The sequence below is a fragment of the Nelumbo lutea genome, chromosome 1 (assembly GCF_056320005.1).
Source record: "Nelumbo lutea isolate HS-2025 chromosome 1, American lotus-T2T, whole genome shotgun sequence".
Lineage (NCBI taxonomy): Eukaryota > Viridiplantae > Streptophyta > Magnoliopsida > Proteales > Nelumbonaceae > Nelumbo > Nelumbo lutea.
In genome coordinates this window covers 66,901,700-66,926,250 of record NC_142684.1, presented here as the reverse complement: position 1 = coordinate 66,926,250, position 24,551 = coordinate 66,901,700, and the positions used below count along the sequence as shown (strand labels likewise).

Here is a 24,551-nt window from a genome sequence, read left to right as displayed (position 1 = left end):
TAGTGGTCTATGTGGATGATATTGTCATGACTGGTAGTGATAAATTGGGGATTGACAAACTAAAGGTATTTCTACAAAATCATTTTCAAACAAAGGACCTTGGAACATTAAAGTATTTCTTGGGAATAGAGGTTGCCAGGTCAAAAATAAGGTGTGAATCTGTGCCAAAGGAAATATGTCCTTGATTTATTGGAAGAAACAGGACTGTTAGGTGCAAAACCGGCTGAGACCCCTATGGAACCAAATGTTAAGTTGAGCAGTGATACAGGAGAAGTATTTGAAGATCATGGAAGGTATAGACGACTAGTGGGAAAGCTGAACTATCTGACTATCACGAGACCCGACATCTCCTTTGCAGTCAGTGTGGTGAGCCAATTCATGCAGAACCCTCGTATACCTCACTGGGATGTAGTCCTTAGAATTGTAAGGTATCTGAAAGGTGCTCCAGGCCGTGGGCTATTGTATAAACCAGGAGGAAAACTTGAAGTAGTTGGGTATACAGATGCAGACCAGGCAGGCTCAGTGAGTGACAGAAGATCTACTACAGGCTATTGCACATTTCTGGGAGGAAATCTTGTGACATGGAAGAGTAAAAAGTAGACGGTTGTAGCCAGAAGCAGTGCTGAAGCCAAATATAGGGCCATGGCTCACACTGCCTGTGAATTAGTGTGGCTGAGGAATCTCCTATAAGAAATTGGGTTTCACATGGATAAACCTATGAAATTGTACCGTGACAACCAAGCTGCACTACATATCTCATCCAATCCTATTTTTCATGAGAGAACAAAGCACATAGATGTTAATTGCCACTTTGTGAGAGAGAAGGTTCTTGCCAGAGAGATAAATATAGAACATGTGGGCTCCAATGACCAGTGGGCAGATTTGTTTACAAAAGCTCTAAGCTTAGGGAAAGTGAACTATCTATGTAACAAGCTGGGATTATATGACATATATTCTCCAGCTTGAGGGGGAGTGTTAAGAGGTGCCGAATAGGGGTAGTTTAGTCTTCTTCTGTTTATTAAGTAACTTGCTTATGTGGCAGTGTTATTAGAGTTACTCTGCCCCACACTTAAGTAAGGCCATTTCTGTCTTTGTAACTATGATTAGAACCTAATATAGATTAAGGGGGTCGACTGAATGGGTAACCCATCAGATTTTCGACAGACCCTTCTTCTTCTCTTCTTCTTCTTCTTCTTCTTCTTCTTCTTCTTCTTCTTCTTCTCCTCTTCCTGTTCGGACTACTGTAGCAACAGTCGAAACAGGTTCCTAAACCATTTTCTAGCCAAGAGTTTGTGAGCTTCCTGTTTTTGACAACGGTGTATATCATTTATGGTTACCATACGCTATTTGTTGTTTCTTTTCTCATTAGCTTTATGTAGCAAGTGCCCCCTTTGGATATTTATTCTTATCTTGTTTAAAAATTAAACAGTGCTTAGATATGGTTCTTATTATTGTTGCTGTTTTGATGTGATTTAATCTTGACATGCACCCCTTTGAATGTGCAGCAAGCTGCTAGTTTTCTGTCAGAGTTGGATCAATCTCCATCACCATCGATGTTGGAGTCACTGCAACCTTGTCTCAATTCTATCGTCAAGCCAGAACTGCTGAAACATCAAGACAAGGATGTCAAACTTCTTGTGGCAACCTGCATTTGTGAGATAACCCGAATTACTGCACCTGTAGCTCCTTACAGTGATGATGTTCTAAGGGTAAACTTCTGTTACAAAGTTTAGCTATATTAACAAGGATGTTCCAAGGGTGCACTCCTTGTACAAAGTTTAGCTGTATTAACAGGGATTCGTCCATGTTGTTATTTCTATGGGTGTTCTGATTTATTTTCAACCATTCTTTGATTTTGTGAATTCAGTTTCACCTAATTGGGCTTGATCTCTTCTGCAGGACATTTTCCACTTGATTGTAGGTACTTTTAATGGATTAGGTGATATCAATGGCCCATCATTTGGAAGGAGAGTTGTTATATTGGAGACTCTTGCAAGATATAGGTCATGTGTTGTGATGTTGGATCTTGAGTGTGATGATCTAGTGAATGAAATGTTCAGTACTTTTTTTTGTGTAGCCAGGTATATTTAGTTCTTTAGATATTCATGGTGATTTTTTGAATGAGATACTAGTGGTATGACCTGTACTGGTGAATTGGCCTTTGATTGCATAAAGAGAAAGAATTAAGTACTTCCTTGATCCCATGTGTCGGGTATCTTTTTCCTGATGTAAAAATCAGGTACACTGCCATGAGCATGGTGCTGGTATTCCTCTTTTATCAATTTGTGTAAGGCATGTAATATCAAGCATGCCTTTTGGTTTTGTACAATAGTTAGCAATATTCATAAATCTAATGATGATTTATTTGTTTTAAATTATTGGACCACCAATAACCGACTATTTCCTTTTTCTGAAAGCTCAAGCTATGTCCTTAGTTATTTTCCAGAGTTATTAATGGGAAATATTGTTACAGATCGTGTTTTCTTTTCCTCCTTTTTTATGAACAACAATGGTTTTAGTAATGGAAAATAAATGTCTTATTGTCGACTATCATTTTTTTAAGGCAATGGTCAGGAGTCAGTTGTTGGAATGCTGAAGGTGGGAGGTGGGGTTTGATCTACACGAACTAGATCAGTTCTAATTAATAGTCTGAGCAAATCATTTAGACTGGTTAAAAGATTTGCTATACTTGAGCAGATAAACTTTATAGACAAGTGGCAAATTGGGTGTTCCTATACTAGGGGCCTGCATTTCCAGGATAGGCTAAAGAGTCATCATGGGGTGGGTAAGCCAGGTGGTATATCTATATTCTACTGTACTCTTTCTACCTTATTATTAATTTTATAGAAGTTTTTTTGGATTTGTTAGAAAAAGGGTGTGGTTTGATCCTAGGTCTATATTAAATTATTTGCCATCGTCCTAGGTCTATATTAAATTATTTGCCATCGTTGTTATCATCATCATTATCATTATAATCTGTAGGGATAAAGAGAGTTAGCTGAGGGCTATTTTTTGTACTTTTACTCTTTCTTGTACATTAGATTGTTATGCACACTATCATATGCAAGGTTCAAAGTATCGATACGGTACGAGTTTCGGCCGTATCGTATCGGCACTTAGAAACGGCCGAAACTCTATTTTTTTTTAGTTGTTTTTTTCAAATTTTGGTTTTTTGGGAAGCTTTTAGCATATTTTTTATTATTAAAAAAAATTGGGGGTTGGACCGTATCATTTTCAAAAGATATGATACGATATGCCTGATACGGGGCGTATCGTATCGATACTTTGAACCATGATCATATGTATATTAAGGGCAGATTTGTTCTTTTATCTTAATATAAATATCTTTTTCATGGGTATCGACAGTCACTTTTGGCACGCCCACCAAACTGCTGTTTTCTCTTTCTCGATCTGACTCTGACATGGTACCAGAGCAGATCACAATCTGCTCTGCATAAAGCTCCTTTTGTACCTGTGTTTTCTTAGTCTTTTCGTGGTCTCCCAACAGTATTTGGGAAACCTTCAAGTGCCCTTGAATATCTTTTCTAGGGCTGTTTCAATCTGATCTGTACAGACCAAATTTCTGGACTGTTGCGCTACCAGAACTGCTATTCTCCTCGGATCTGCTTGGGAACATCATATCGGCCTGAAACTTTAGATCTGGTGTCGCCCAGAGGAGTACTATTGATCTTTTTTTTTTGTTGTTTTGTTTGGATCGGATTTGATCTAGAAGGGTTTTGATCCATCTCTGGGTTCGACAGACTGATACAGTTTCCTTTTTGGACATCGGCTGAAAGGAATTTCTTTCTACTCTCTATTTTGAAGTCTATTTACTTCTTTGAAAGTTTGTACTGCTTTCTTCTTCCTCTTAATGGCATCAGAAAGAATGGATGTTCTTCCTATCATTTTCAATTGTGCGAACTATGCTTTGTGGGAGTTTAATTTTCAATTCAATGTTGAGGCAAAGGGAAATTGAGGATACTTGGATGGGTCTATAGTTAAACTAGATGATTCAGACATTAAGGCCCTTAATCAATGGAAGATTGATATTGCAAAAATTGCATCATGGACCTCGGATCAGTTGAAGTTGATATTGCAATTCCTATGAGGGGATACTAGACTATATGTGAGATGTATCAGTACCTTGAGAAGGTATATCAACAATCAAACACTTCTAGATAGTACCAAATAGAAATTGATATATTTTCATATCATCAAGGAGAGAGGAAAGGTCAAGAATACTTTGTAGGATTTATTAATCTTTGGACGAAGTATGAGCTAGTGCATATGGGAAAGGATCCTTCAGACTATTGTGTGTTGTATATAAAAGCACATTTTGATAGAAGGAAGATTATGCATTTCTTAATGCATCTCAGACCTGAATTTGAAGTTGTCAGATCTAATATTCTTATTCGAGGGACTCTTCCTGATCTTGATACTATCCTCGGGGAAATCTTGAGAGAAACTAGGCTTCTTACACAAACTGCACTTGATGAAAGGAAGGATTCAAACATAGATGCTGTTTTCCTTGCAACAAAACCTAAGGGGAAGAAAGATTTTTCCCGAGTGCAGATGGTGGGTCAAATCAAAAGAAAGGATCATATAAAGCTTATTAGACTTAAATAGAGAGTTCAGGTTCCTCCTTTATTGCTTTAGTGGCTTCATAGAATGATACTTCCGGTGGTATGTTTGAAGAAAGGATTCAGCAGCTCATGTCCTTGGTCATCTCTTCTGCCTTTTCTGCTACCGGTATGTCTGGTAAGTCTCCTACCTATTGTTCTTCATCAAATCACCTTTGGATCATCGACTCAGGCGCCTCTAACCACATGACGAGGGCTACCTTTGGTCAGTATCCCAAATCCATCTCCCTAATAGACACATTGTTACTGCAAATGGTGAAAAACTAGATATTCCTAGTTGTGATGATTTATACTTATCTTCATCTAAGTCCTCTTCTTTTCACCTACCCAAAACCTTATTTGTACCCAAGTTAACCACTAACTTAATTTTTTTTTTTGGCCAACTTGTGGAAAATGGTAACATTGCCTTGTTTTCCTCTGATGGTTGTTTGATATAGGACCAATTGAAGAGGTGAAGGGAAAGGGACTTAAACTGGGTCAGCTGTTTGCATTGGAGTTTGAGAAGAAGAAGGCTAATTCTATTTCTATTTCTTGTTTACTTTCTACTATTTTTGGTTTTGAATCGTTTAATTATAATAATGGCTGGCACTGTGGCATAAACGCCTTGGTCACCCTTTTTCTAAGAAACTTGATTAGTTGTTTGCTTTTGGTAGTTTACCAATTTCTACTTCTTTGAAGAATTTTAATAAAGCATGCATTACTTGTGGTTTGTGCAAGAGTCATATTTTAGTATTTTATCATTTTCTTCTCATTTTGAACATGCTATAGTTTCGTTTTATTTAATACATAGTGATGTATGGTTGTCTCCAGTTATTTCTAGATTGGGATACAAGTATTTTGTAACTTTTGTTGATGATTGCATTCGGTTTACTTGGATTTACATTCTTCGCAAGAAATCCAAAGTCTACTCATCATTCAAACACAACCAAACATCACCCTTGCAACAACTTCAGACTTACTTCAAGAAGCAACGATCTACATCGGTCTCAAAGCCCTTCTCCTCTCTACCACTAACTGCTGATCCGGTCACTCCATCTATCCTTGTAAGTTCATATGATCCTCCACTTGAACCCACTGCACCCACTTTGTGCCATTCTTCTAGAATTTCTCATCCACCTGACCTCTGTGGTTTCTCACCAGACCATAGCTCCTTTTCTATTGTTTTATCCACCACATACATTCCCAAATCTTACCAGTAGGTTGTAGCAATTGCACATTGGAAATATGCTATGGACTCTGGGATCTAAGCCCTTCTTGAGAATGACACTTGGGACTTGGTTAAGGCTTCACCGAAAGCTTCTCTCTTTGGGAGTTGCTGGGTTCACTTTGTGAAATTGAAGTTTGATGGGAGCCTAGATAGGTACAAGGCTAGGCTTGTTGCTTAAGATTATAAATAAGAGTCACACTTACTACACCTTGGAAGGCAATTTTTGGCATCCTCCCAAAATTTCTCAAGTTTGTAAGGTATGGTGTCTGCAATGGTAATTCTGTGCTTTTTTAGGAAGATGTTTGGGTGGGCAACCAACCATTAAAAGACCTCTATCCCTCTCTTTTTTCTACTTCCCTGTATAAAAATGAGCCTTTTTCGAGGTTTCTTTCTCCCCCCATTCTCCTATTGTCTCTTAATTGGGATTTTGGGTTCCGTAGAGGGTTGAGGGATGAGGAATCGGTTTCTGCCTCTGAGCTCTTACTTTTACTTGATTCTGTTTGTTTGGATCCTCCTAAACCAGATAGAAGAATTTGGTCTTTGACCTCAAGTGGCTCATTCTCTTGTTCTTCCTTCTTTAAGTCCCTTTGCTCTATTCTTTCCCCTTTGTTGTTCCCAGTCAAATAAGTCTAGTCAAGGCCAATTCCACCTAAAATTGCTGGTTTTTGTTGGGAAGTGTATTATGGTAAAATTAATACTGTGGACAATGTACAAAAAAAGAGACCTTATTCATGCTTGTCCCCCAATTGGTGCATTTTATGTAAAGTGTAGAATGATGACTGTTATCACTTACTGATTTCTTGCTCTTTTTCAGTAACTATTTGGAACTGGGTTTTTATGCTATTTGGGTACAGGTGGAACCTGCCTCCTAAAGTAAATATGCTTTTTGATCCGTTTTTGTTTGGTTGGCCAACAAAGAGAGGGAAAGTAATGTGGAAATGTATTAGGGCAGCCCTCTTATGGACCATTTGGGAGGAAAGAAATGCCTGAATTTTCCAAGAGAAGGGGAAACACATTGTTGAAATAAAGGATTGTATATTGAGTTACTGACAAGGGCAATGCTTTGGCTAAAAACTACTGATCTCTTTGTGGATTACTCTAGTGATGACCTACGAAGGAGTTTGGCAGCAGTGGCCTCTACATCATCCAAGAAAAACTGAACACAAGCAAGTTGGTTACCCCCTCCAGAAGGAGTTGTAAAGTTGAACTTTGATGGGAGCAGTCAAGGAATAAGGAGGGATCTTAAGGAATAAGGATGGTAACATTCTGTCCTTATTCTCAGGTCCAGTGGGTTATGGAGGCTCTACAAGGGCTGAGATATTAGCTGTGGTACAAGGATTACAGATTTCCAACCAACTTGGAGTGACTAATTTGATAGTTGAAAGAGACTCTAAGGTGATGGTGGGATGGATGTCGGACCCAGAAACTGTTGTTTGGGGATATAGGGACATCATCAAAAAAGTTAAATGGCTTACAAGAACCATGTCAGCTAGCTTTTAGTGGGTTAGTAGATCGGCAAATGCTTTGGCAGATTCTTTAGCTAAACAAAGGGCTTCAAGGGATTCTCTATTAGACAGTGTATGCCCTTTAGCTCCAATCAACATGATGTACATTATGACATTTATTGTAAATGAATAAAGTACATATTTGATTCATGTTATTATGGTGTGTTTCTATGTAATACCCTTAAACCGGATACATATGAGGCTCGTGTTAGTTTATAATCTTCACAGCCGTTGGATAGATCTGGGGAGACTTATCCTGCTAAGGCTGGCACTGATGTACCGCCAAGTTTGTTGGGGTGGCTTGTCTCAGCTGCCAGGGTGAGACCTGAGGTACATGTAGTGGGTTTTCTTGAAACCCTGAACCAGACCAAAATTCCAATATTGCCCTAGACTTTGGAGATAGATGAGTAAAACTGGAATGTTACACCTGACCCCTAGACTCGATTATGATACTGCACTAGGTGTCGGATTGGGTTGTCTTTGATATGCCAATCAATGAGATCCTTAGAGGGGGTAAAAACCTGGGTATGTTGGGACAGTCCGAGAATTCATCTGAATAGGCGATCATAGTGATAGGATCAGCCCCTTTGTCGGACAAAGTGAATGATCGGGGATGCACTCTCTCTGATGGAAACATAAACTATCGGCAGTTGATTTCAACTATTGAAATTTGTTTTGCAAAATATATTTATATAGAGATGTAGAGAACAGTGATGTGGGCCCCACAACTGTGGTTCCACTCTGTTTTTAGGGTAGAATGTAGCTAGTCACAGCAACTGTGGTTATTTTTCTGTTCTGTTATTTCTAGTTTCAGTTTTATATTGTTTGTTATTTGTTAGCAGTTATTAGGTAAACACCAAGGGCAGATATATCCTTTCATGTAACTAGCATAACCTATATATATTAACTTAAAGTGGAGGCGGCAGAATATTGACATTCTGTTCTTCTCCTAAAATTCTGTGTTCTATTGCTCTTCCACCACTCTTTCCTCTACATCTTCTTCACATTCTCTTCTCATCGAACCTGAAATCTCTTAGTGTTCAAGACTGAATAGCAGTCTTGACAACCTACATGGTATCAGAGCCAAGTTAGGGTTTTTCATGTGAGTCTAATACCAGCCGACCACATGAGAATCTCCTAGGACTGAAAGCTGAAGAGGAGGAGTTCGCAGACTGATTCTTGGAGATCGCCAGAGGTACTAGCAGCTGTTGGAAACTTGCTAGGGTTGCAGAGTGTTGGTGGTCAGGAAGGATCAGAGAAGACTAGGGTTCAGGTAACCCTAGAAGGCAGCGAACTATTTTTCCTTGGTTTGAAAGTGATCTGCGGCAAGCCCTAGTGGTTGATTGAACCCTGTGATCTACCTAGAGCTACTCTTAAGTTGATTGGTAGGTCCGATCAGATTCTAGGGTTTCTTATTACTGCAAGCTCATCTATATAGTTTGGACTGTGCGACTAAATTGCTTTCTTTCAGGACTGATTAAAACCCTAACTTTCCCTAGCATATCAGTTTTGTTTTAAAGCTGTTCTCAGAGTTCTAAGGGGGTTAGAGATCTACGGACAGCTACTGCTATGTTGGCTAGTTGGTTTCAGATCAGAATTACTTCGGTTTTGTGCACATACACTGGCAATACAGATCAGGCCTATATTGTTTTGATTGTGATTGGTGACTCAAGTACTGTTTTTGAGACTTGACAGAAATGGAGTTTAAGATTCAGGCAGAAGGCAGTCTTGGGAACATCAGTTATGGTGGTGTTTCTGAGATGGGTGGTCAGATTACGACCGTAAAGTTTGGTGGATCAAACTATTTGGAATGGGCCCAATCAGCCATGATGGCTATTGGTGGAAGAGGTAAAATAGGGTACCTCCTGGGAGATATGAAAGAACCTTTCGAGGGAGACCCGACATATACCAAGTGGATGCAAGAAAACTACTTGGTTATGACATGGTTGTGTAATTCTATGCAGCCTCATTATTAGTTGAACTATTTGTGGGCAAAGACAGCCAAGGAGATATGGGATGTTATGAAAGAAACTTACTCCCAACCCCTTAATGTTGCCAGAGCATATGAATTGAAATGTGAAGTGAACACCCTTAAACAAGGAGAGAAACCGATATCAGTCTACTTCTCTACCTTGAAGTCCCTGTGGCATGAGATTGATCACTTAGAGACTCTGGAGTGGGAGAGTCCCAAAGATGCTCAGACCCATAGAAAGCACATTGAGACAAACAAAGTGTTTGAGTTCCTGGCGGGACTGAACCCAGAATATGATATTGTGAGGTAGCAGATTTTGACTAGAGACAGTGTGACTCTCTCTCAGGCGTACTCATTTGTACATAGTGAAGAAACCACAAGGAAGGTTATGATGCACCCCGTATCAGCCTTTGTAGCGGCTACACCCAAATCAGGGGGTGATTCAGAGAAGGACAGGAGGAAGACAAGAAGGATGTAGTATGTGAACATTAGAAACCCAAACATACAAAAGAGACATGTTGGAAACTGCATCCTCACTTGGTTCCTGCGAAGTTAAGAAACAAGAAGGGCACTGCTCATGTAGCCATGAACACTGATTCAGCATCCTCATCTGGCACAAAAGGAACATCTTTGGAGACCTTAGCTGCAGTTCGGGCTGCCCCAATACAGCTAGAAAAGGAGGTTGGAAATTCAACTCAGCCACCACAGCCTCCATCAGCCCCTGTCACATCTGCCTTTTCCCATTTAGGTACTCGAGCTTCAGCCTATCATGCCTCAGCTCCAGGTACTACTGAGCCTTGTTGGGTAATAGACTCAGGTGCATCTGATCACATGACTAGCTTGCCTTCACTGTTTACTACTTATCATTTGTCTTCTGGTAGAGATAAGTTATCTATTGCTGATGGCTCCCTAGTTCCTATTTCTGGGAAGGGTGACATCAAGCTTTCAGATACTATGTCCCTATCATCTGTTTTGCATGTGCCTAAGATTGATACTAACCTTATTTCAGTCAGTAGTATTACCAAGCATATGAACTGATCAGTAACCTTCCTCCCTGACCGATGTGTTTTTCAGGACTTGGAGACGCAGAAGGTGATTGGGACTAGCCGTGAGACGAATGGGATCTATCTGCTCGGGGAGCGGTTTCGTCAGGAGAGTCAGTAGAGAAGTTATCTTTTGTTTCTAAGAGTGTGAGTCCGGTTATGCTTTGGCATAACCGATTAGGTCATTTGTCTTTTCGATCTTTAGAGTCTGTTTCCTACTTTATTTGAGTCTATTGAGTTGTCTCAACTACTGTGTGAAAGTTGTGAGTTTGCTAAGCATTGTAGAAAGCCTTATTTATCGAGTAATAAAAAGAGTGATAAATTCTTTTGATATTGTGCATACTGACGTTTGGGGGCCTTATCATATCCCTTCCATGGGTGGGTACAGATATTTTTTGTTATTTGTTGATGACCATACCCGCTTTTCTTGGGTTTATCTCATGCGTTCACGAGGTGAGGTACCTTCCCTAACCCAAAATTTTCACCAAATGATTGTAACCCAGTTTGATGCCAAGATCAAAGTTCTTCGATCTGATAACGCAAATGAATACTTTGCCAAATCATTGACATCTTATCTTTTTCATCATGGGGTTATCCATCAGAGCTCTTGCCCTCATACACCTCAGTAGAATGGAGTTGCCGAGAGGAAGAATAGGCACATTTTAGAAGTGGCTAGAAGCCTCATGTTTACTTCCAATGTCCCTATTCGCTTCTGGGGGGATGCTATCCTCACGACGGTATACCTAATTAATCGGGTCCCTTCCAGGGTCCTTGATATGCGATCTCCTTTTTCGCTTCTACACCCACGTAAGGACTTGTTTTCTATTCCCCTTAAGACATTCGGTTGCACTTGCTTTGTTCAGCTTCTCGGACCCCATCCCTCCAAGTTCGAACCCAAAGCCTCCAAATGCATCTTCCTTGGTTATGCACAAACTCAAAAAGGTTATTGCTGTTATGATCTTGTCTCCGGGAGGAAGTTTGTCTTCATGGATGTCACTTTCTTGTCTTCAGGGGGAGAGCAGTGAGAGTGGGGCAGTTCCTTTACCTATTCCATTGGGTGATGAGAACCACAATGGTGAGGGTAGTCAGAGGGATCAGGAGTTGAGGGAAAGCTGCAATGGTGAGGGTGGTCAGCGGGATCAGGAGTTGAGGGTTTATCACAGGCGGTGCAGGCAGGTTGATCCTGATCATCAGCAGTCCAGACCAGCTCCAATCTCATCTGCAGCTCCAGGTCCAGATACTTCAGTCCCAGAGCCCACAGAGACTTCCCCTACAGATGATCTTGACCTTCCAATTGAAGTCCGTAAAGGGAAACGACATTGAACCACATCCATAGCCCACTGTATTTCCCACTTTTTATCCTATGATCGTCTATCTCCTACCTACAGGTCCTACCTTAGCTCCATTTCCAATGTCCCTATTCCAAGAACAGTGCAAGAAGCCTTATCCGTCCTCGAATGGAAAGATGCAATGCAAGTTGAGATGGATGCTCTGTTGAAGAACAACACCTGGGAGGTAGTTGATTTGCCAAAAGGAAAGAAACCAGTTGGATGTAGATGGGTATTTACGGTGAAGCATAATGCAGATGGATCTATTGAGAGGTACAAAGCTTGGTTAGTTGCAAGAGGGTTTACACAGACTTATGGCATAGATTACTTGGAGACATTTGCCCCGGTAGCCAAGATGACTACTATTTGAGTTCTTTTGTCTCTTGCAGCAAGTCACACCTGGCCTTTATACCAAATGGACGTGAAAAATGCCTTTCTGAATGGAGATCTGCAGGTAAGAAGGTCTGCCGGCTCAACAAGGCTTTGTATGGTTTGAAACAGTCACCTAGGGCTTGGTTCGATAGATTAAGACTAGCACTTGTGAAGTTTGGATATGTACAGGCCCAGTCAGATCATACCCTATTCATCAAGAGGGTGGAGTCCTCTTTGACACTGTTGGCAGTATATGTTGATGATATTGTGGTCACAGGGAATGATAGCCATGAGATTGAGTCTCTTAAACAGCTTCTTCACCAAGAATTTGAGGTGAAGGACCTTGGTGTACTTCGGTATTTTTTGGGTATTGAGGTTGCTAGATCCAAATAGGGGATCTTTATATCTCAGAGGAAATATGTCCTAGACCTGTTGGCAGAAACTGGAAAGTTAGGTGTCAAGCCTGCAGATACACCAATTGAACAGAATCACAGGATTAGTGCCGAGAGTGGGGAGCTTCTAGAAGACAAAGTTATGTTCCAGCAACTGGTAGGAAAGCTCCTATATCTCTGCCTCACTCGGCCAGATATTACCTATGTTGTAGGGTTATACTTTTCAAGAACAACAATGACATGAAGGTGGAGGTTTATACTGATGCAGATTGGGCTGGGAGTGTTGATGATAGAAGGTCTACCTCGGGATATTGTGCCCTTGTGGGAGGAAACCTTGTCTCCTGGAGAAGTAAGAAACAAAGTGTTGTCTCCCGGTCAAGTGCTGAAGCAGAATACAGGTCCATGGCCAATGGAGTGGCTGAAATCCTATGGCTAAGATCTCTACTTGAGGAGTTGGGTATTGAGTATGAGAAGCCCCTGATGCTGTACTGTGATAATCAAGCCGCCATTAATTTAGCACATAATCCAGTACAACATGACAGAACCAAAAACATTGAAGTTGACCGTCATTTTGTGCGAGAGAGGGTCTCATCTCAAGAAGTATGCCTCCCTTACATGACATCCAGTATGCAACTAGCAGACATTCTTACTAAAGCCGTATCAAGAAAGAAGCTAGAGGTGGATCTATCCAAGTTGGGAATGATGAACATATACTCCCAACTTGAGGGGGAGTGTAGAGAACAGTGATGTGGGCCCCACAGTTGTGGTCCCACTCTGTTTGTAGGGTAGAATGTAGCTAGTCACAGCAGTTGTGGTTATTTTTTTGTTCTGTTATTTCTAGTTTCAGTTTTATATTGTTTGTTATTTGTTAGCAGTTATGATGTAAACACCAAGGGCAGATATGTCCTTTCATGTAACTAGCATAACCTATATATGTTAACTTAAAGTGGCGGCGGTAGAATATTGACATTCTGTTCTTCTCTTAAAAATTCTGTGTTCTATTGCTCTTCCACCACTCTTTCCTCTACATCTTCTCATTCTCTTCTCATCGAACCTGAAATCTCTTAGTGATCAAGACTGAATAGCAGTCTTGACAACCTACAAGAGATATACATATATATATATATATATTATGGTTTCAAAATGTTTGCAAAAGGTTTTAATTCCCGCGATTCATTTGAGTAGAGAGTGCAACACTGTACCTTGCAGCCGAGGGAGAGGCCCTCTCTTGTTGGGCAATGTTTGATCATTATTAGCTGAGATGTTAAGTGTAAGACCATTGAGGGTTATACTTGATGGGCTAATCTTGCATCTGCCCATAGTCCTTGGGCCTTCATAAGATGGTTGGACCCAAGGACCATTTAGTGTAAATGTTGGGCCCATTAAGAGCCCATAGTGATGGACTCAGGGGTTCACTGTATTCAGCAGTGAATTCGGCCAGGCCTTGTAACAGAGGTTAGGCTAAACCCATGTGGCTGATGTATAGATCAATGATAGGGTCCCACGCCATACAAAGAGAGACAAGCTAGCCAGCATTAAAGTGGAAGTGAGCCTGAAAGCTTAATGGGCCTAAGAGCCCATTTTGATCTGGGTTAATTAGATTAATTAAATAGGGGCGGATCTGGGATTTGGATCAACATATAAGATAAGGGATTATTCTTATCCACTTAAAGAGTCCAGATCCAAATAAAGATTTGGATCAAAGGAACTCCTAATTTGATTAGAAAGGCTGATCTTTATCTGCAGATAAGATACGGGATTATCCTTATCACTTAAAGAGTCCAGATCCAAATAAAAGATTTGGATTAGGAAATTCCTAATGGGATTAGGAAATTTTCTCTTTAAGGCTATAAATAAGAGAGCAGGGTGAACCTCCAAAGACACATTCCTTGAATACAGAAAGAAGACAACACAGTTAGATTGCTCTTGCCTTCTTCTCTTTTTCTTCCTGCTCTTGCCGCCCCACCCTGTTCGATCTCCAGTTCTTGGATTCGATCAAGATTGGATCTTGATATTGTTTCTTGCAAGAAGAAACAATCTAGAAGTTGTGCTCACCGTCCCATTCGATTCTTGTTGAAGCATCACTAGTTCTTGGTGAAGAACTACCTGTTGATCCTGCCTCACCCTAAGCTGTGTCATCTTTAGTGGAGGAAGGATTTGGTACTCTCTTTGGGCGTGAACACTTACGTTGGGAGGAGCATTCTTGCATGGATTCTGTATCTAGTATATCCCTCCCTTAATTTGGTTTCAGATTTGGTCTGGTTTGGTTACAAGAACGAACATTGAAAATGCAGTTTTCTAAATTGGGAATAGGATTCCCGGATGGGAGTAAAGAAATTTTTGAAATTTCGCCCAACCTTCTTGTAGGGTTTGTTCATCCATATGATGGATCTCTCATCCATTCAATGGAGACTCTATAAGGACTAAGATATTAGCTGTGGTACAAGGACTACAGATTTCCAACCAACTTGGAGTGCCTAATTTGATAGTTGAAGGAGACTCTAAGGTGATAGTGGGATGGATATCGGACCCAGAAACTGTTGTTTGGGGATATAGGGACATCATCAAAAAAGTCAAATGGCTTACAAGAACCATGTCAGTTAGCTTTTAGTGGGTTAGTAGATCGGCAAATGCTTTGGCGTATTCTTTAGCTAAACAAGGGGCTTCAAGGGATTCTTTGTTTTTGACTAATTTGTAACTGCAATCTGAAAAGAGTTGGGTTTGGAACAGATTATGAGGAGACCTTTGCTCCTATGGCAAAAATGACTATAGTACAACTCCTATTGGCTATATCTGCAGCCAAACATTAGACAATTCATCAAATGGACGTGAAGAATGCATTCCTACATGGGGAATTGAAGGAGACTGTGTACATGAAGCCTCCTCCTGCATATTGTATAGATCCACATCTTGTTTGTGGCCTCAAGAAGTCTCTATATGGCCTCAAACAAGCTCCTAGGGCCTGGTTTGAGAGATTCTGACTGTTACCACTGATGCTGGCTTTATCCAGAGCTCCTCAGATCATTCCTTGTTTACTTTACATCGGGAGAAGGGCATGACAGTTCTTCTCTATGTTGATGATATAATCATTATAGGGAATGATGTAGGAGTTGTTGATTTGAAACGACTCCTCAGTGAATCTTTCAAGATGAAGGACTTGGATCCCTTGACTTATTTTTTGGGGCTTGAGGTAAGTCGTAATTTTTATGGTTATTTTGTTAACCAACATAAATATGTGATGGATTTTGTTGGAATGGCTAAGCTTATTGGTTACATGGCTCTGGATGCTCAGTTGGAAATTAATCTGGAACTTAGTAAGGATGATGGTTCCCCTCTTGAAGATCCTACTCTCTATCATCAACTGGTAGATAGTCTAATCTAATCTATCTTACTATGACTCGGCCCAATATATCTTATGCAGTCCAACTTGTGAGCTAGTTTGTGTCATCCCTGTTAAAGTTCGGCCTACCCTAGAAGTCTGTTTTGTTTGTTAGCTGTAAAGTAAACAGCAAGAAGGAAGAGAGGAAAGAAGAAGGAAGAATGAGGAAGTAGAAGAGAAAAGGTCTGGTTCGAAATTAGGAAAAAATCAACCCTAGTTTCGGCCAGACCTGTTATTATATTATTAATGTGATTGGAAAAGACATAAGTGCCCTTATTTAAGTAAGAGGCACTCGAACTAACATAATAGTACACATCAGCACTCTCAACAGGTACAAAGACCGAAATACCCCTTCACTAATACTCCCCCTCAAGCTGGTGAGTATATATCATATAATCCCAACTTGTTACATATGTAGTCGACTCTCCCCCGACTCAAACCTTTTGTAAACAAGTCTGCCCACTGATTTCCTGTATTAACATATGCAGTCTCTATCACTCCATTCAGCACCTTCTCTCTCACAAAATGACAGTCAACTTCGATGTGCTTGGTTCTTTCATGAAACACCAGATTGGAAGAGATATGAATCGCTGCCTGATTGTCACAACAGAGCTTCATTGGAGTGCTGATGTCATATCCTATCTCCTGTAGAAGGTTCCTTAGCCACACTAATTCACAAGTAGTATGTGCCATGGCCCTATATTCTGCTTCTGCACTGCTTCTTGCCACAACTGTCTGCTTCTTACTTTTCCACGTTACCAGGTTACCCCCCAGAAAGGTGCAATAGCCTGTGGTAGACCGTCTATCAGACATGGAACCTGCCCAATCAGCATCGATGTATCTTTCTACTTCCAGTTTTCCGCCACTTTTGTACAGTAACCCACGACCAGGATCTCCTTTCAAGTACCTCACAATCCTTAGCACTGCATTCCAATGTGGAACCAAAGGTTTCTGCATGAAATGACTCACCACACTAACTGCAAATGAAATATCTAGCCGAGTAATGGTTAGGTAGTTTAGTTTGCCTACAAGACGTCGGTATCTGCCAGGGTCTTCAAATACTTCACCTATATCACTGCTCAGCCTCGTATTTGTTTCCATAGGTGTCTCAGTCGGTTTAGTACCCAACAAACCTGTTTGTTCCAGTAAATCAAGCACATATTTCCTCTGACACAAATTAATGCCATGCTTAGATCTTGCTACCTCTATGCCCCAAAAGTATTTCAATTTGCCAAGGTCCTTTGTCTGAAAGTGTTCCTGTAGGAATGCCTTCAATCTGTCAATGCCCATTTTATCATTTACAGTCACAACGATATCATCTACATACACCACTGATAGTATTTTTCCTACTGGAGAGTCATGACTAAAGACAGAATGATCAACTTGGCACTGTTTCATACCAAACTTCTTGACCACCTCACTGAACCTACCAAACCATGCTCGAGGGGACTGTTTAAGTCCATATATAGCCTTCTTAAGTCTGCATGCCTTACCATCCTCCCCTTGAGCAACAAACCCTGGTGGTTGCTCCATGTAGACCTCCTCGAGCAAATCACCATGCAAAAAATCATTTTTGATATCTAGTTGATGTAGAGGCCAATCATACATAGCTGCCAGGGAGATGACAACACAAACTGACCCTATCTTAGCAACCGGGGAGAATGTCTCTGTGTAGTCAATGCCTTAGGTTTGGGAGTACCCTTTTGCAACCAGCCGCGCCTTTAGGCGCTCAACACGACCATCTGGCAAGTACTTAACGGTATACACCCACTTACAACCGACAACCTGCTTCCAAGGAGGAAGAGCGGTGAGGTCCCAAGTGTGATTATGATGGAGGGCAGAAAACTCTTCTTCCATAGCACAACACCACTCTAGAGAGGTAAGAGCTTCTTGGACATCCTTAGGAACAACCATTGAGGATAACAAGGCGATGAGGCGGAGAGGTGAGTAAGGGAAACAAAATTGGAAATAGGGTGAAGGGTGCAGGTGCGTTTACCTTTTCGTAATGAAATAGGGAGATCAAAGTCGGAGGCTGGTGTCGAATCTGGAGCCGGATTTGTCGACGGTGATGAAGCCGGAGGAGGCGCAACCGGTACACGTGGGCGATGTGTGTACACGTGACAGATAGATGGACGGTCAACGGATGGTGGCACCGGAGGCAAAGACATAGGCACGACTAGAACCAACGGAGGATCAGCCACAGGAAGGGGAAGAGGAGGAGGTGATGTGGAGGAAGCAGCATCACCGGACCCCACGAAGAACGGAGTAGACTCGAAGAAAGTAACATCAGCACATACCAAAGAACGACGAGAACTGGGATGGTAACACTTGTACCCTTTTGAGTTCGGGAATAGCCAAGGAAGATACACTTAAGGGATCATGCATCTAACTTGTTAGTCCCGGGACCCAGATTATGGACGAAGCAGACGCACTGAAATACCCGAGGAGGAAGCGAAAACGGGGACATGTTGGGGAACAAGACACTAAAAGGAGAACGACCATCAAGAATAGACGTGGGCATCCAATTAATTAAGAAACAAGAGGTGAGCATTGCATCACTCCAAAAAGGTTTGGGAACATTCTTGTGGCGCATGAGTGAGCGTGCCGTTTCTACAAGACGTCGGTTCTTTCTCTCAGCAACCCCATTTTGTTGTGGGGTGTAGGTACATAAAGTTTGGTGTATAATGCCATGTTGGTCCAAGTATTCTTGAAAAGATGAAGACAAGTATTCATGGCCATTATCAGAACGGAAAATTTTGATGTGAACACCAAATTGATTGCGGATCTCAGCATAACATTTCTGGAAGATGGCAAATAATTCACTTCTTTCTTTCATTAAGTAGAGCCACGTCATTCTTGAAAAGTCATCAACAAAAATAACAAAATATCTGTGTGCATTATACGACATCACTTTATAAGGACCCCAAACATCTGAATGAATTAAAGAAAAGGACTCGACACACGGTTATCAACCCTAGAACTAAAGGGAACAAGATGGTGTTTCCCAAATTGACACTACTCACAATCTAGAACAGAAAGTTGACTCAATGAAGGGACCAAGGACTTCAGCACTTTCAACGAAGGATGACCAAATCTACAATGCCACTGGAGAGGAGAAATAGATGACTGAAGGGCTGTTGACGTTCTTCCACCACCATCAAAGTAATACAGTCCACCGGCTTCATGCCCTCCACCAATCTTCATCCCCGTCTTGAGATCCTGAAAAACACACATAGAGGGGTAAAATGTAACAGAGCAATTAAGGAACTTGGTCAGCTTACTAACAAACATAAGATTAAATGGAAGTTTAGGTACATATAAAACGGAGGATAGGGACACAGGGTCTAGGTCAACATTACCAACACCACGAATAGATGATGTGGAGCCATTAGCAAGGGTAATAGATTGTGATGTTGAGCAATGAGTGAGAGATGAAAACACACCTGGAGTTCCCGTCATGTGATCGGAGGCTCCAGAGTCAATAATCCATGGGTTCGGTGCGGATGCCAAACAAGCCATAACTGAGTGTGCAAAGGTAGCTGTGTTCTGCTGTGACGTGGATTGAACAAACCTTTCATACTCATCACGAGGAACACTCACCATCTCCTTGCCGGGACCATCTAGAGAGGTAGAAGGCATCTGGTTAGCTGACCGGTTCTCCTGTCTTGTCGGGACCATAGATCCAATGGAAGTCCTTCGAAGACGAGCAAACACCTCCTCTAAAGATGGAAGGGCAGATCCTCCTAGTATCTAGGCTCGTACTGGTTCATACTCAGACTTCAGCCCCACCAGAAACCGAGTCACATCAAGCTGCTCTCTCTGTTGCTGTTGAACCTTGACATCAAAAGTGAGAGGGTGATAGACATGTAGCTCATTACGGTTATTTCTCATACTGGCATAGTACTCTTCAAGGCTCTGATTTCCCTGTTGCTGATTGAAGTATTCTTGATATAGTTGATATACCCTAGTTGTATTATCTTGACCAGAATACAATTTCTTAGCATGATCCCACACCTCTTTGGCTGTGTCAAGAAACATGAAGTTCACACTGATTCTGGGTTCCATACTGTTCCACAACCATGTGATAATCTGTGCATCTTCCTGTTCCCAGTCTTCATACTCCTGAGAACTAGTGGGGGGTTTCTCCTCTCTTATGTGCTTTACTTTCTTCTTCGCCTTCAGAAAAACCTCTACAGACTTGGCCCAAGGGACATAATTCTCCCCATTCAGTTTAATGGAGGTCATTTGGACATTCAGGTAGTCAATAGATATCATCACACTAGGTTTACTATCACTGTTATCTGCCATTGCCGAATTCCCTTATCACTGAATCCTAAGCACTACACGCTGCACACTGCACACAGACACTTCACTGAAATCTGCACACTGATTTCAGCAATGACAAAGGCTGAAAGCTATACTTGTAACAGCACAAACCCTACTCTACAGCTACCGGAAGTTTCACCATTAAGTAAACACTACTTCCCTTTGAATCACACACAAACCAGCATAAACTCTAGCATAAACCCTAGCATACTGCAATCTGAAAACCCATAATATGATCTGTACCACACCTCTCATGTGTTTCATAATAGAAAATATGCATAAAAAAATTCCTTACCTCATCGCCTGAAGGTCAACCACATGAAGGAATGAAACACCACTGCACCACACGCACCAGCCCTACATTAATTAGGGGAGGGCTTAGAAACCACAACAACCAATCACCAACGACACCACCGGAGGCATAGAAACCTCCAAGGGAAGAGGGCGATCACTCCTTTTCAGCCCTTTTCCCAATCTCCAACCAACGGCTGAGAAATCCAAGAGAAACCCTAGTTTGAATGCGCAGAAAACAGAATTCTAGCAGGTCTGATATGTTTGATGTGGCTCTGATACCATGTTAAAGTTCGGCCTGCCCTAGAAGTCTGTTTTGTTTGTTAGCTATAAAGTAAACAGCAAGAATGAGGAGAGGAAAGAAGAAGGAAGAAAGAGGAAGTAGAAGAGAAAAGGTCTGGTTCGAAATTAGGAAAAAGTCAACCCTAGTTTCGGCCAGACCTGTTATTATATTATTAATGTGATTGGAAAAGACATAGTGCCCTTATTTAAGTAAGAGGCACTCGAACTAACATAATAGTACACATCAGCACTCTCAACAGGTACAAAGACTGAAATACCCCTTCACTAACAATCCCCAAGACAACCACATTTGTCTACAGTCCATCAAATTATTAGATATGTACGGGGGACTTTATCTCATGGCTTATTCTTTTCCTCCTCATCCTTCATTAGCCTCATTGCCTATGCGGATGCTGATAGGGCTGGCTGCCTAGACACTTGACGATCCACTACATTGTGGTGTTTTTTCTCGGGCAACTCTCTCATTTCATGGAAGTGCAAGAAACAATCAACAGTATCCAAGTCTTCCATTGAAGTTGAATACAGAGCCATGTCCTCATTGTGCAATGAAATTATAGGGCTCCAAACTCTCCTGCATGATATCCTACATGAGCCATCACTCTCTGTTCCTCTCTTTGCAGACAATGTAAGTGCAATCAAAATCGCATCCAACCATGTATTCCACGAGAGCACAAAGCATATCGAAGTTGATTGCCACTTCATTTGCGATCTTCTTCTTGTTGGCTCTATTTTTCTTCCACGTGTCCTCCGGCCTCCAACTTGCTGATCTGTTGACAAAGGCGATGACTCAGACACAGTATATATTTCTCATGGACAAACTGATGCTTATTCCTAGGCATTGGTTTGAGGGGGAGTGTAGAGATAAAGAGAGTTATCCAAGGGTTATTTTGTACTTTTACTCTTTCTTGTACATTAGATTGTTATGTACACTATTATATGTATATTAAGGGCAGATTTGTCCTTTTATCTTCTTAATATAAATACCTTTTCCATGGGTGTTGACAGTCACTTTTGACACACCCACCAAACTGTTGTTTTCTCTTTCTCGATCTGACTTTGACATAATCATCATCATCCAAGCCTTAAACCAACTAGATGGGGTCGGCAACATGAATTCTGTTTAATGCCATATCCATTTATTAGTGCTTAAATCATTTTTACTACTTCAACCCATTTCCTTTTTGGTTTACCCCTACCCCTTCTAGCCCCTTCAACTTGTAACATATCACTTCCTCTTATGCGAGTTGTGAAAGGTCTTCTATGTATGTGACCAAACTATCTTAGTCTCACTTCTCTAAAAAAAACCCATTTTAGTCAACTTTCTCTCATTTTATCACGTATTAGAGCTACATATAAGATGTTCTGTTTTAATCTTTTTTTAAAACCTCTTGTTTCTGAGGTATTTGTCCATAAACTTTATTTTGCATTCAATCCTTCAATAGTTTCATCAATTCAAACAATGTTATTAGCAAACAACATGCACCAAGGGACCTCTTCCTGAATATGTTTAGTCAATTCATCTATCATTAGTGCATATAAATAAGGGCTAAGTGCTTGTTGCACCCTTGCCAACAGATGGTGGCTTAGTTGGTAGAATCTTTGCCTTGTTATAGCAGAGACCTGGGATCAAATCCTGCTGCCACCAGGGTTGGGGGTTAAGGGGATGTGGGATGGGATACCACCTGTTGTATAGCCCACAAAAAAAAAGTGCTTGTTGCACCCTCATACATATCCTTAATTAGGTCTATATGCCATTTTGCAATCCCTTTCTTTTCCAAGATCCGCATCTCTCTAGGCACTCTATCATATGCTTTCTCTAGATCAATGAACACAATATGGAGATCTCGACTCTAGATTAAGTTCTTTGTATTCAACAAATAATAAGTGGAGATTTGTGAAATCCTAGAGAAGAAAAATGTCCTAAGGCCTCAAACTGATCTTTTATTACAATCTGACAATTGGGAGCAGCAGTTAAACTAATCAGGGATCCTTGTATTTTATATAGAAGAATAATATAAAACATAATGCAGGATCATCCTTGCACTAGCCCTAAGAGATTGCATGGAAAGACTCTCACAGCATACAAGGATCATGAGTGGTGTCCATTTTGGATGCTAGTTTGGCATATGGAATTAACCTTGGTATTTCCCAACTTAACGGAACCCAGAGGCAGCTTGGCAACAATGTGAAAACCCATCCTTGGGTTGTGTAACATGGGCTTACTCAGATTGGGTTCGGTAAAGTAGTAAGTTGGTGGGAATTTCTCTCTTTTTCTTTATTTGGAACTCTATTAGAAATAGGAAATTAATAAATACATATAAATCCCAGCTGTTGTGGTAAAGAATTGGAAGGAAAAGGTCATTACTCCATGTTGATCCCAACTATCTGGTGCCTTGGAATGAGACTAGAGATTTTAAATGGCATTTGGAATCTCTCTCTCTCTCTCTCTCATTTCTGTAACCAGCCACCGAAGGCTCTTGGTGCTGTCTACTATTAATTCCAGCATTACAACATCCAGAAGCTGAGTTGTAATTTCACTTGAAAATTAAAAAAAAAGCCCATTTTCCACTGTATGCCCTAAATCTGATATTCTTGCTCTAGCTCTTTTTGTTCCTCTCTTTCTGCATTTGTGTTTACTCACTGCATTGTCGGGAGTTCCAAGATCATTGATGTTTTAGTGGACTCACTACTAGGGTTCTTTATATTGTGATTCAAAATTGGCTAGCTCTTCTCTTCTTAGAAAAAGATATATATTCCTCTTACAATCTTTGTATTCCTCTTACTTTTTTTCATCTAATAAAATTCCATTTCATTTTTGTACAGCCTCTATTTGAAGTTTGAACAGGTGCCTTTTTTGGTTTATTAATGAAATATAGCTTACCTCTTCTAAAAAAGAAGATACTTTTATTTTTGAAAATAATATCCTCTCTATGGTTGGAAAATATAGAATAGGTTTGACCACCCTCATATTTTGGTGGGTGTAGTTAGCTTAGGCAACTATGGATTATCAGGCATGGATAGGGTGCTCAAAGACAGTCTTATTACCATATTAGCCATCCATTCAGGACTTGTGGGGGTTGTGACTCCCCAAAAGTTGAAGTTTTAGCAGTCCTACAGGGATTGAGGTGAAAATATCTCTTTAGTAACATAATGGTGGAGGAGGAGGTGGTAGTGGGCTGGTCAAGGAACAATAGCATGGGTCATGACAATAAAGACACATTATGAAGAATAAGACGCTTTGCTAGAGAAATGGTCACCTCCTTTTGAAGATCAACAAGTGGCTTGGCTGATACAATGGCTAAGCAAGATGTTTTTGGCTATTTCTGTTGGGCTTGGGCCAACATAATGCAAAATTAGGGCCTTTTGTTGGGATGTATTCCACTTGAAGATCAACTGTTATGAATCTCTGTAAAAGAGGCTCTTGTATCTCACCACATAGTGCAAGTGGGGGAATCTATATTTCATCTGCTTATCTCCTACAATTATGCACCATAAGTCTAGGGGTCAATTGTACTTGGGACGTAATTAATAAGTATTACTTGTAAGCAATTGGGCTAGGTAATATTGGCAAGCCTAACAAAAATATCTGCCCTGTATTTTATTTAGCACTCTTTTATTATAATCAATAAATTCTATTGTTACCTATCAAAAATAGAAAAAAATCAGGGCTCAACTTTTTGGTGGGATGGTTGGAAGATGATTACTTGTAAGGAAGGTAGGGGCTAGGTAGCATGTGCTAACCTCTACTTTTGAGGTGCTTGGCACTTGTTGTATATTATTCATTCTTTTATTT

General features: G+C 40.8%; 1 protein-coding gene across 3 annotated transcripts in view; it reads left to right on the top strand.

Moving 5' to 3' along the window:
• LOC148875042 (sister chromatid cohesion protein PDS5 homolog A-like) overlaps window positions 1-24,551 on the top strand; it is a 186,999-nt gene that overhangs the window by 14,785 nt on the left and 147,663 nt on the right. For all 3 annotated transcript variants that reach the window (XM_088966387.1, XM_088966386.1, XM_088966389.1), the window contains exons 2-3: window positions 1,506-1,709; window positions 1,900-2,081. In XM_088966387.1, coding sequence (XP_088822513.1) covers window positions 1,506-1,709; window positions 1,900-2,081 — 386 coding nt within the window. The remainder of the gene's footprint in view (window positions 1-1,505; window positions 1,710-1,899; window positions 2,082-24,551) is intronic.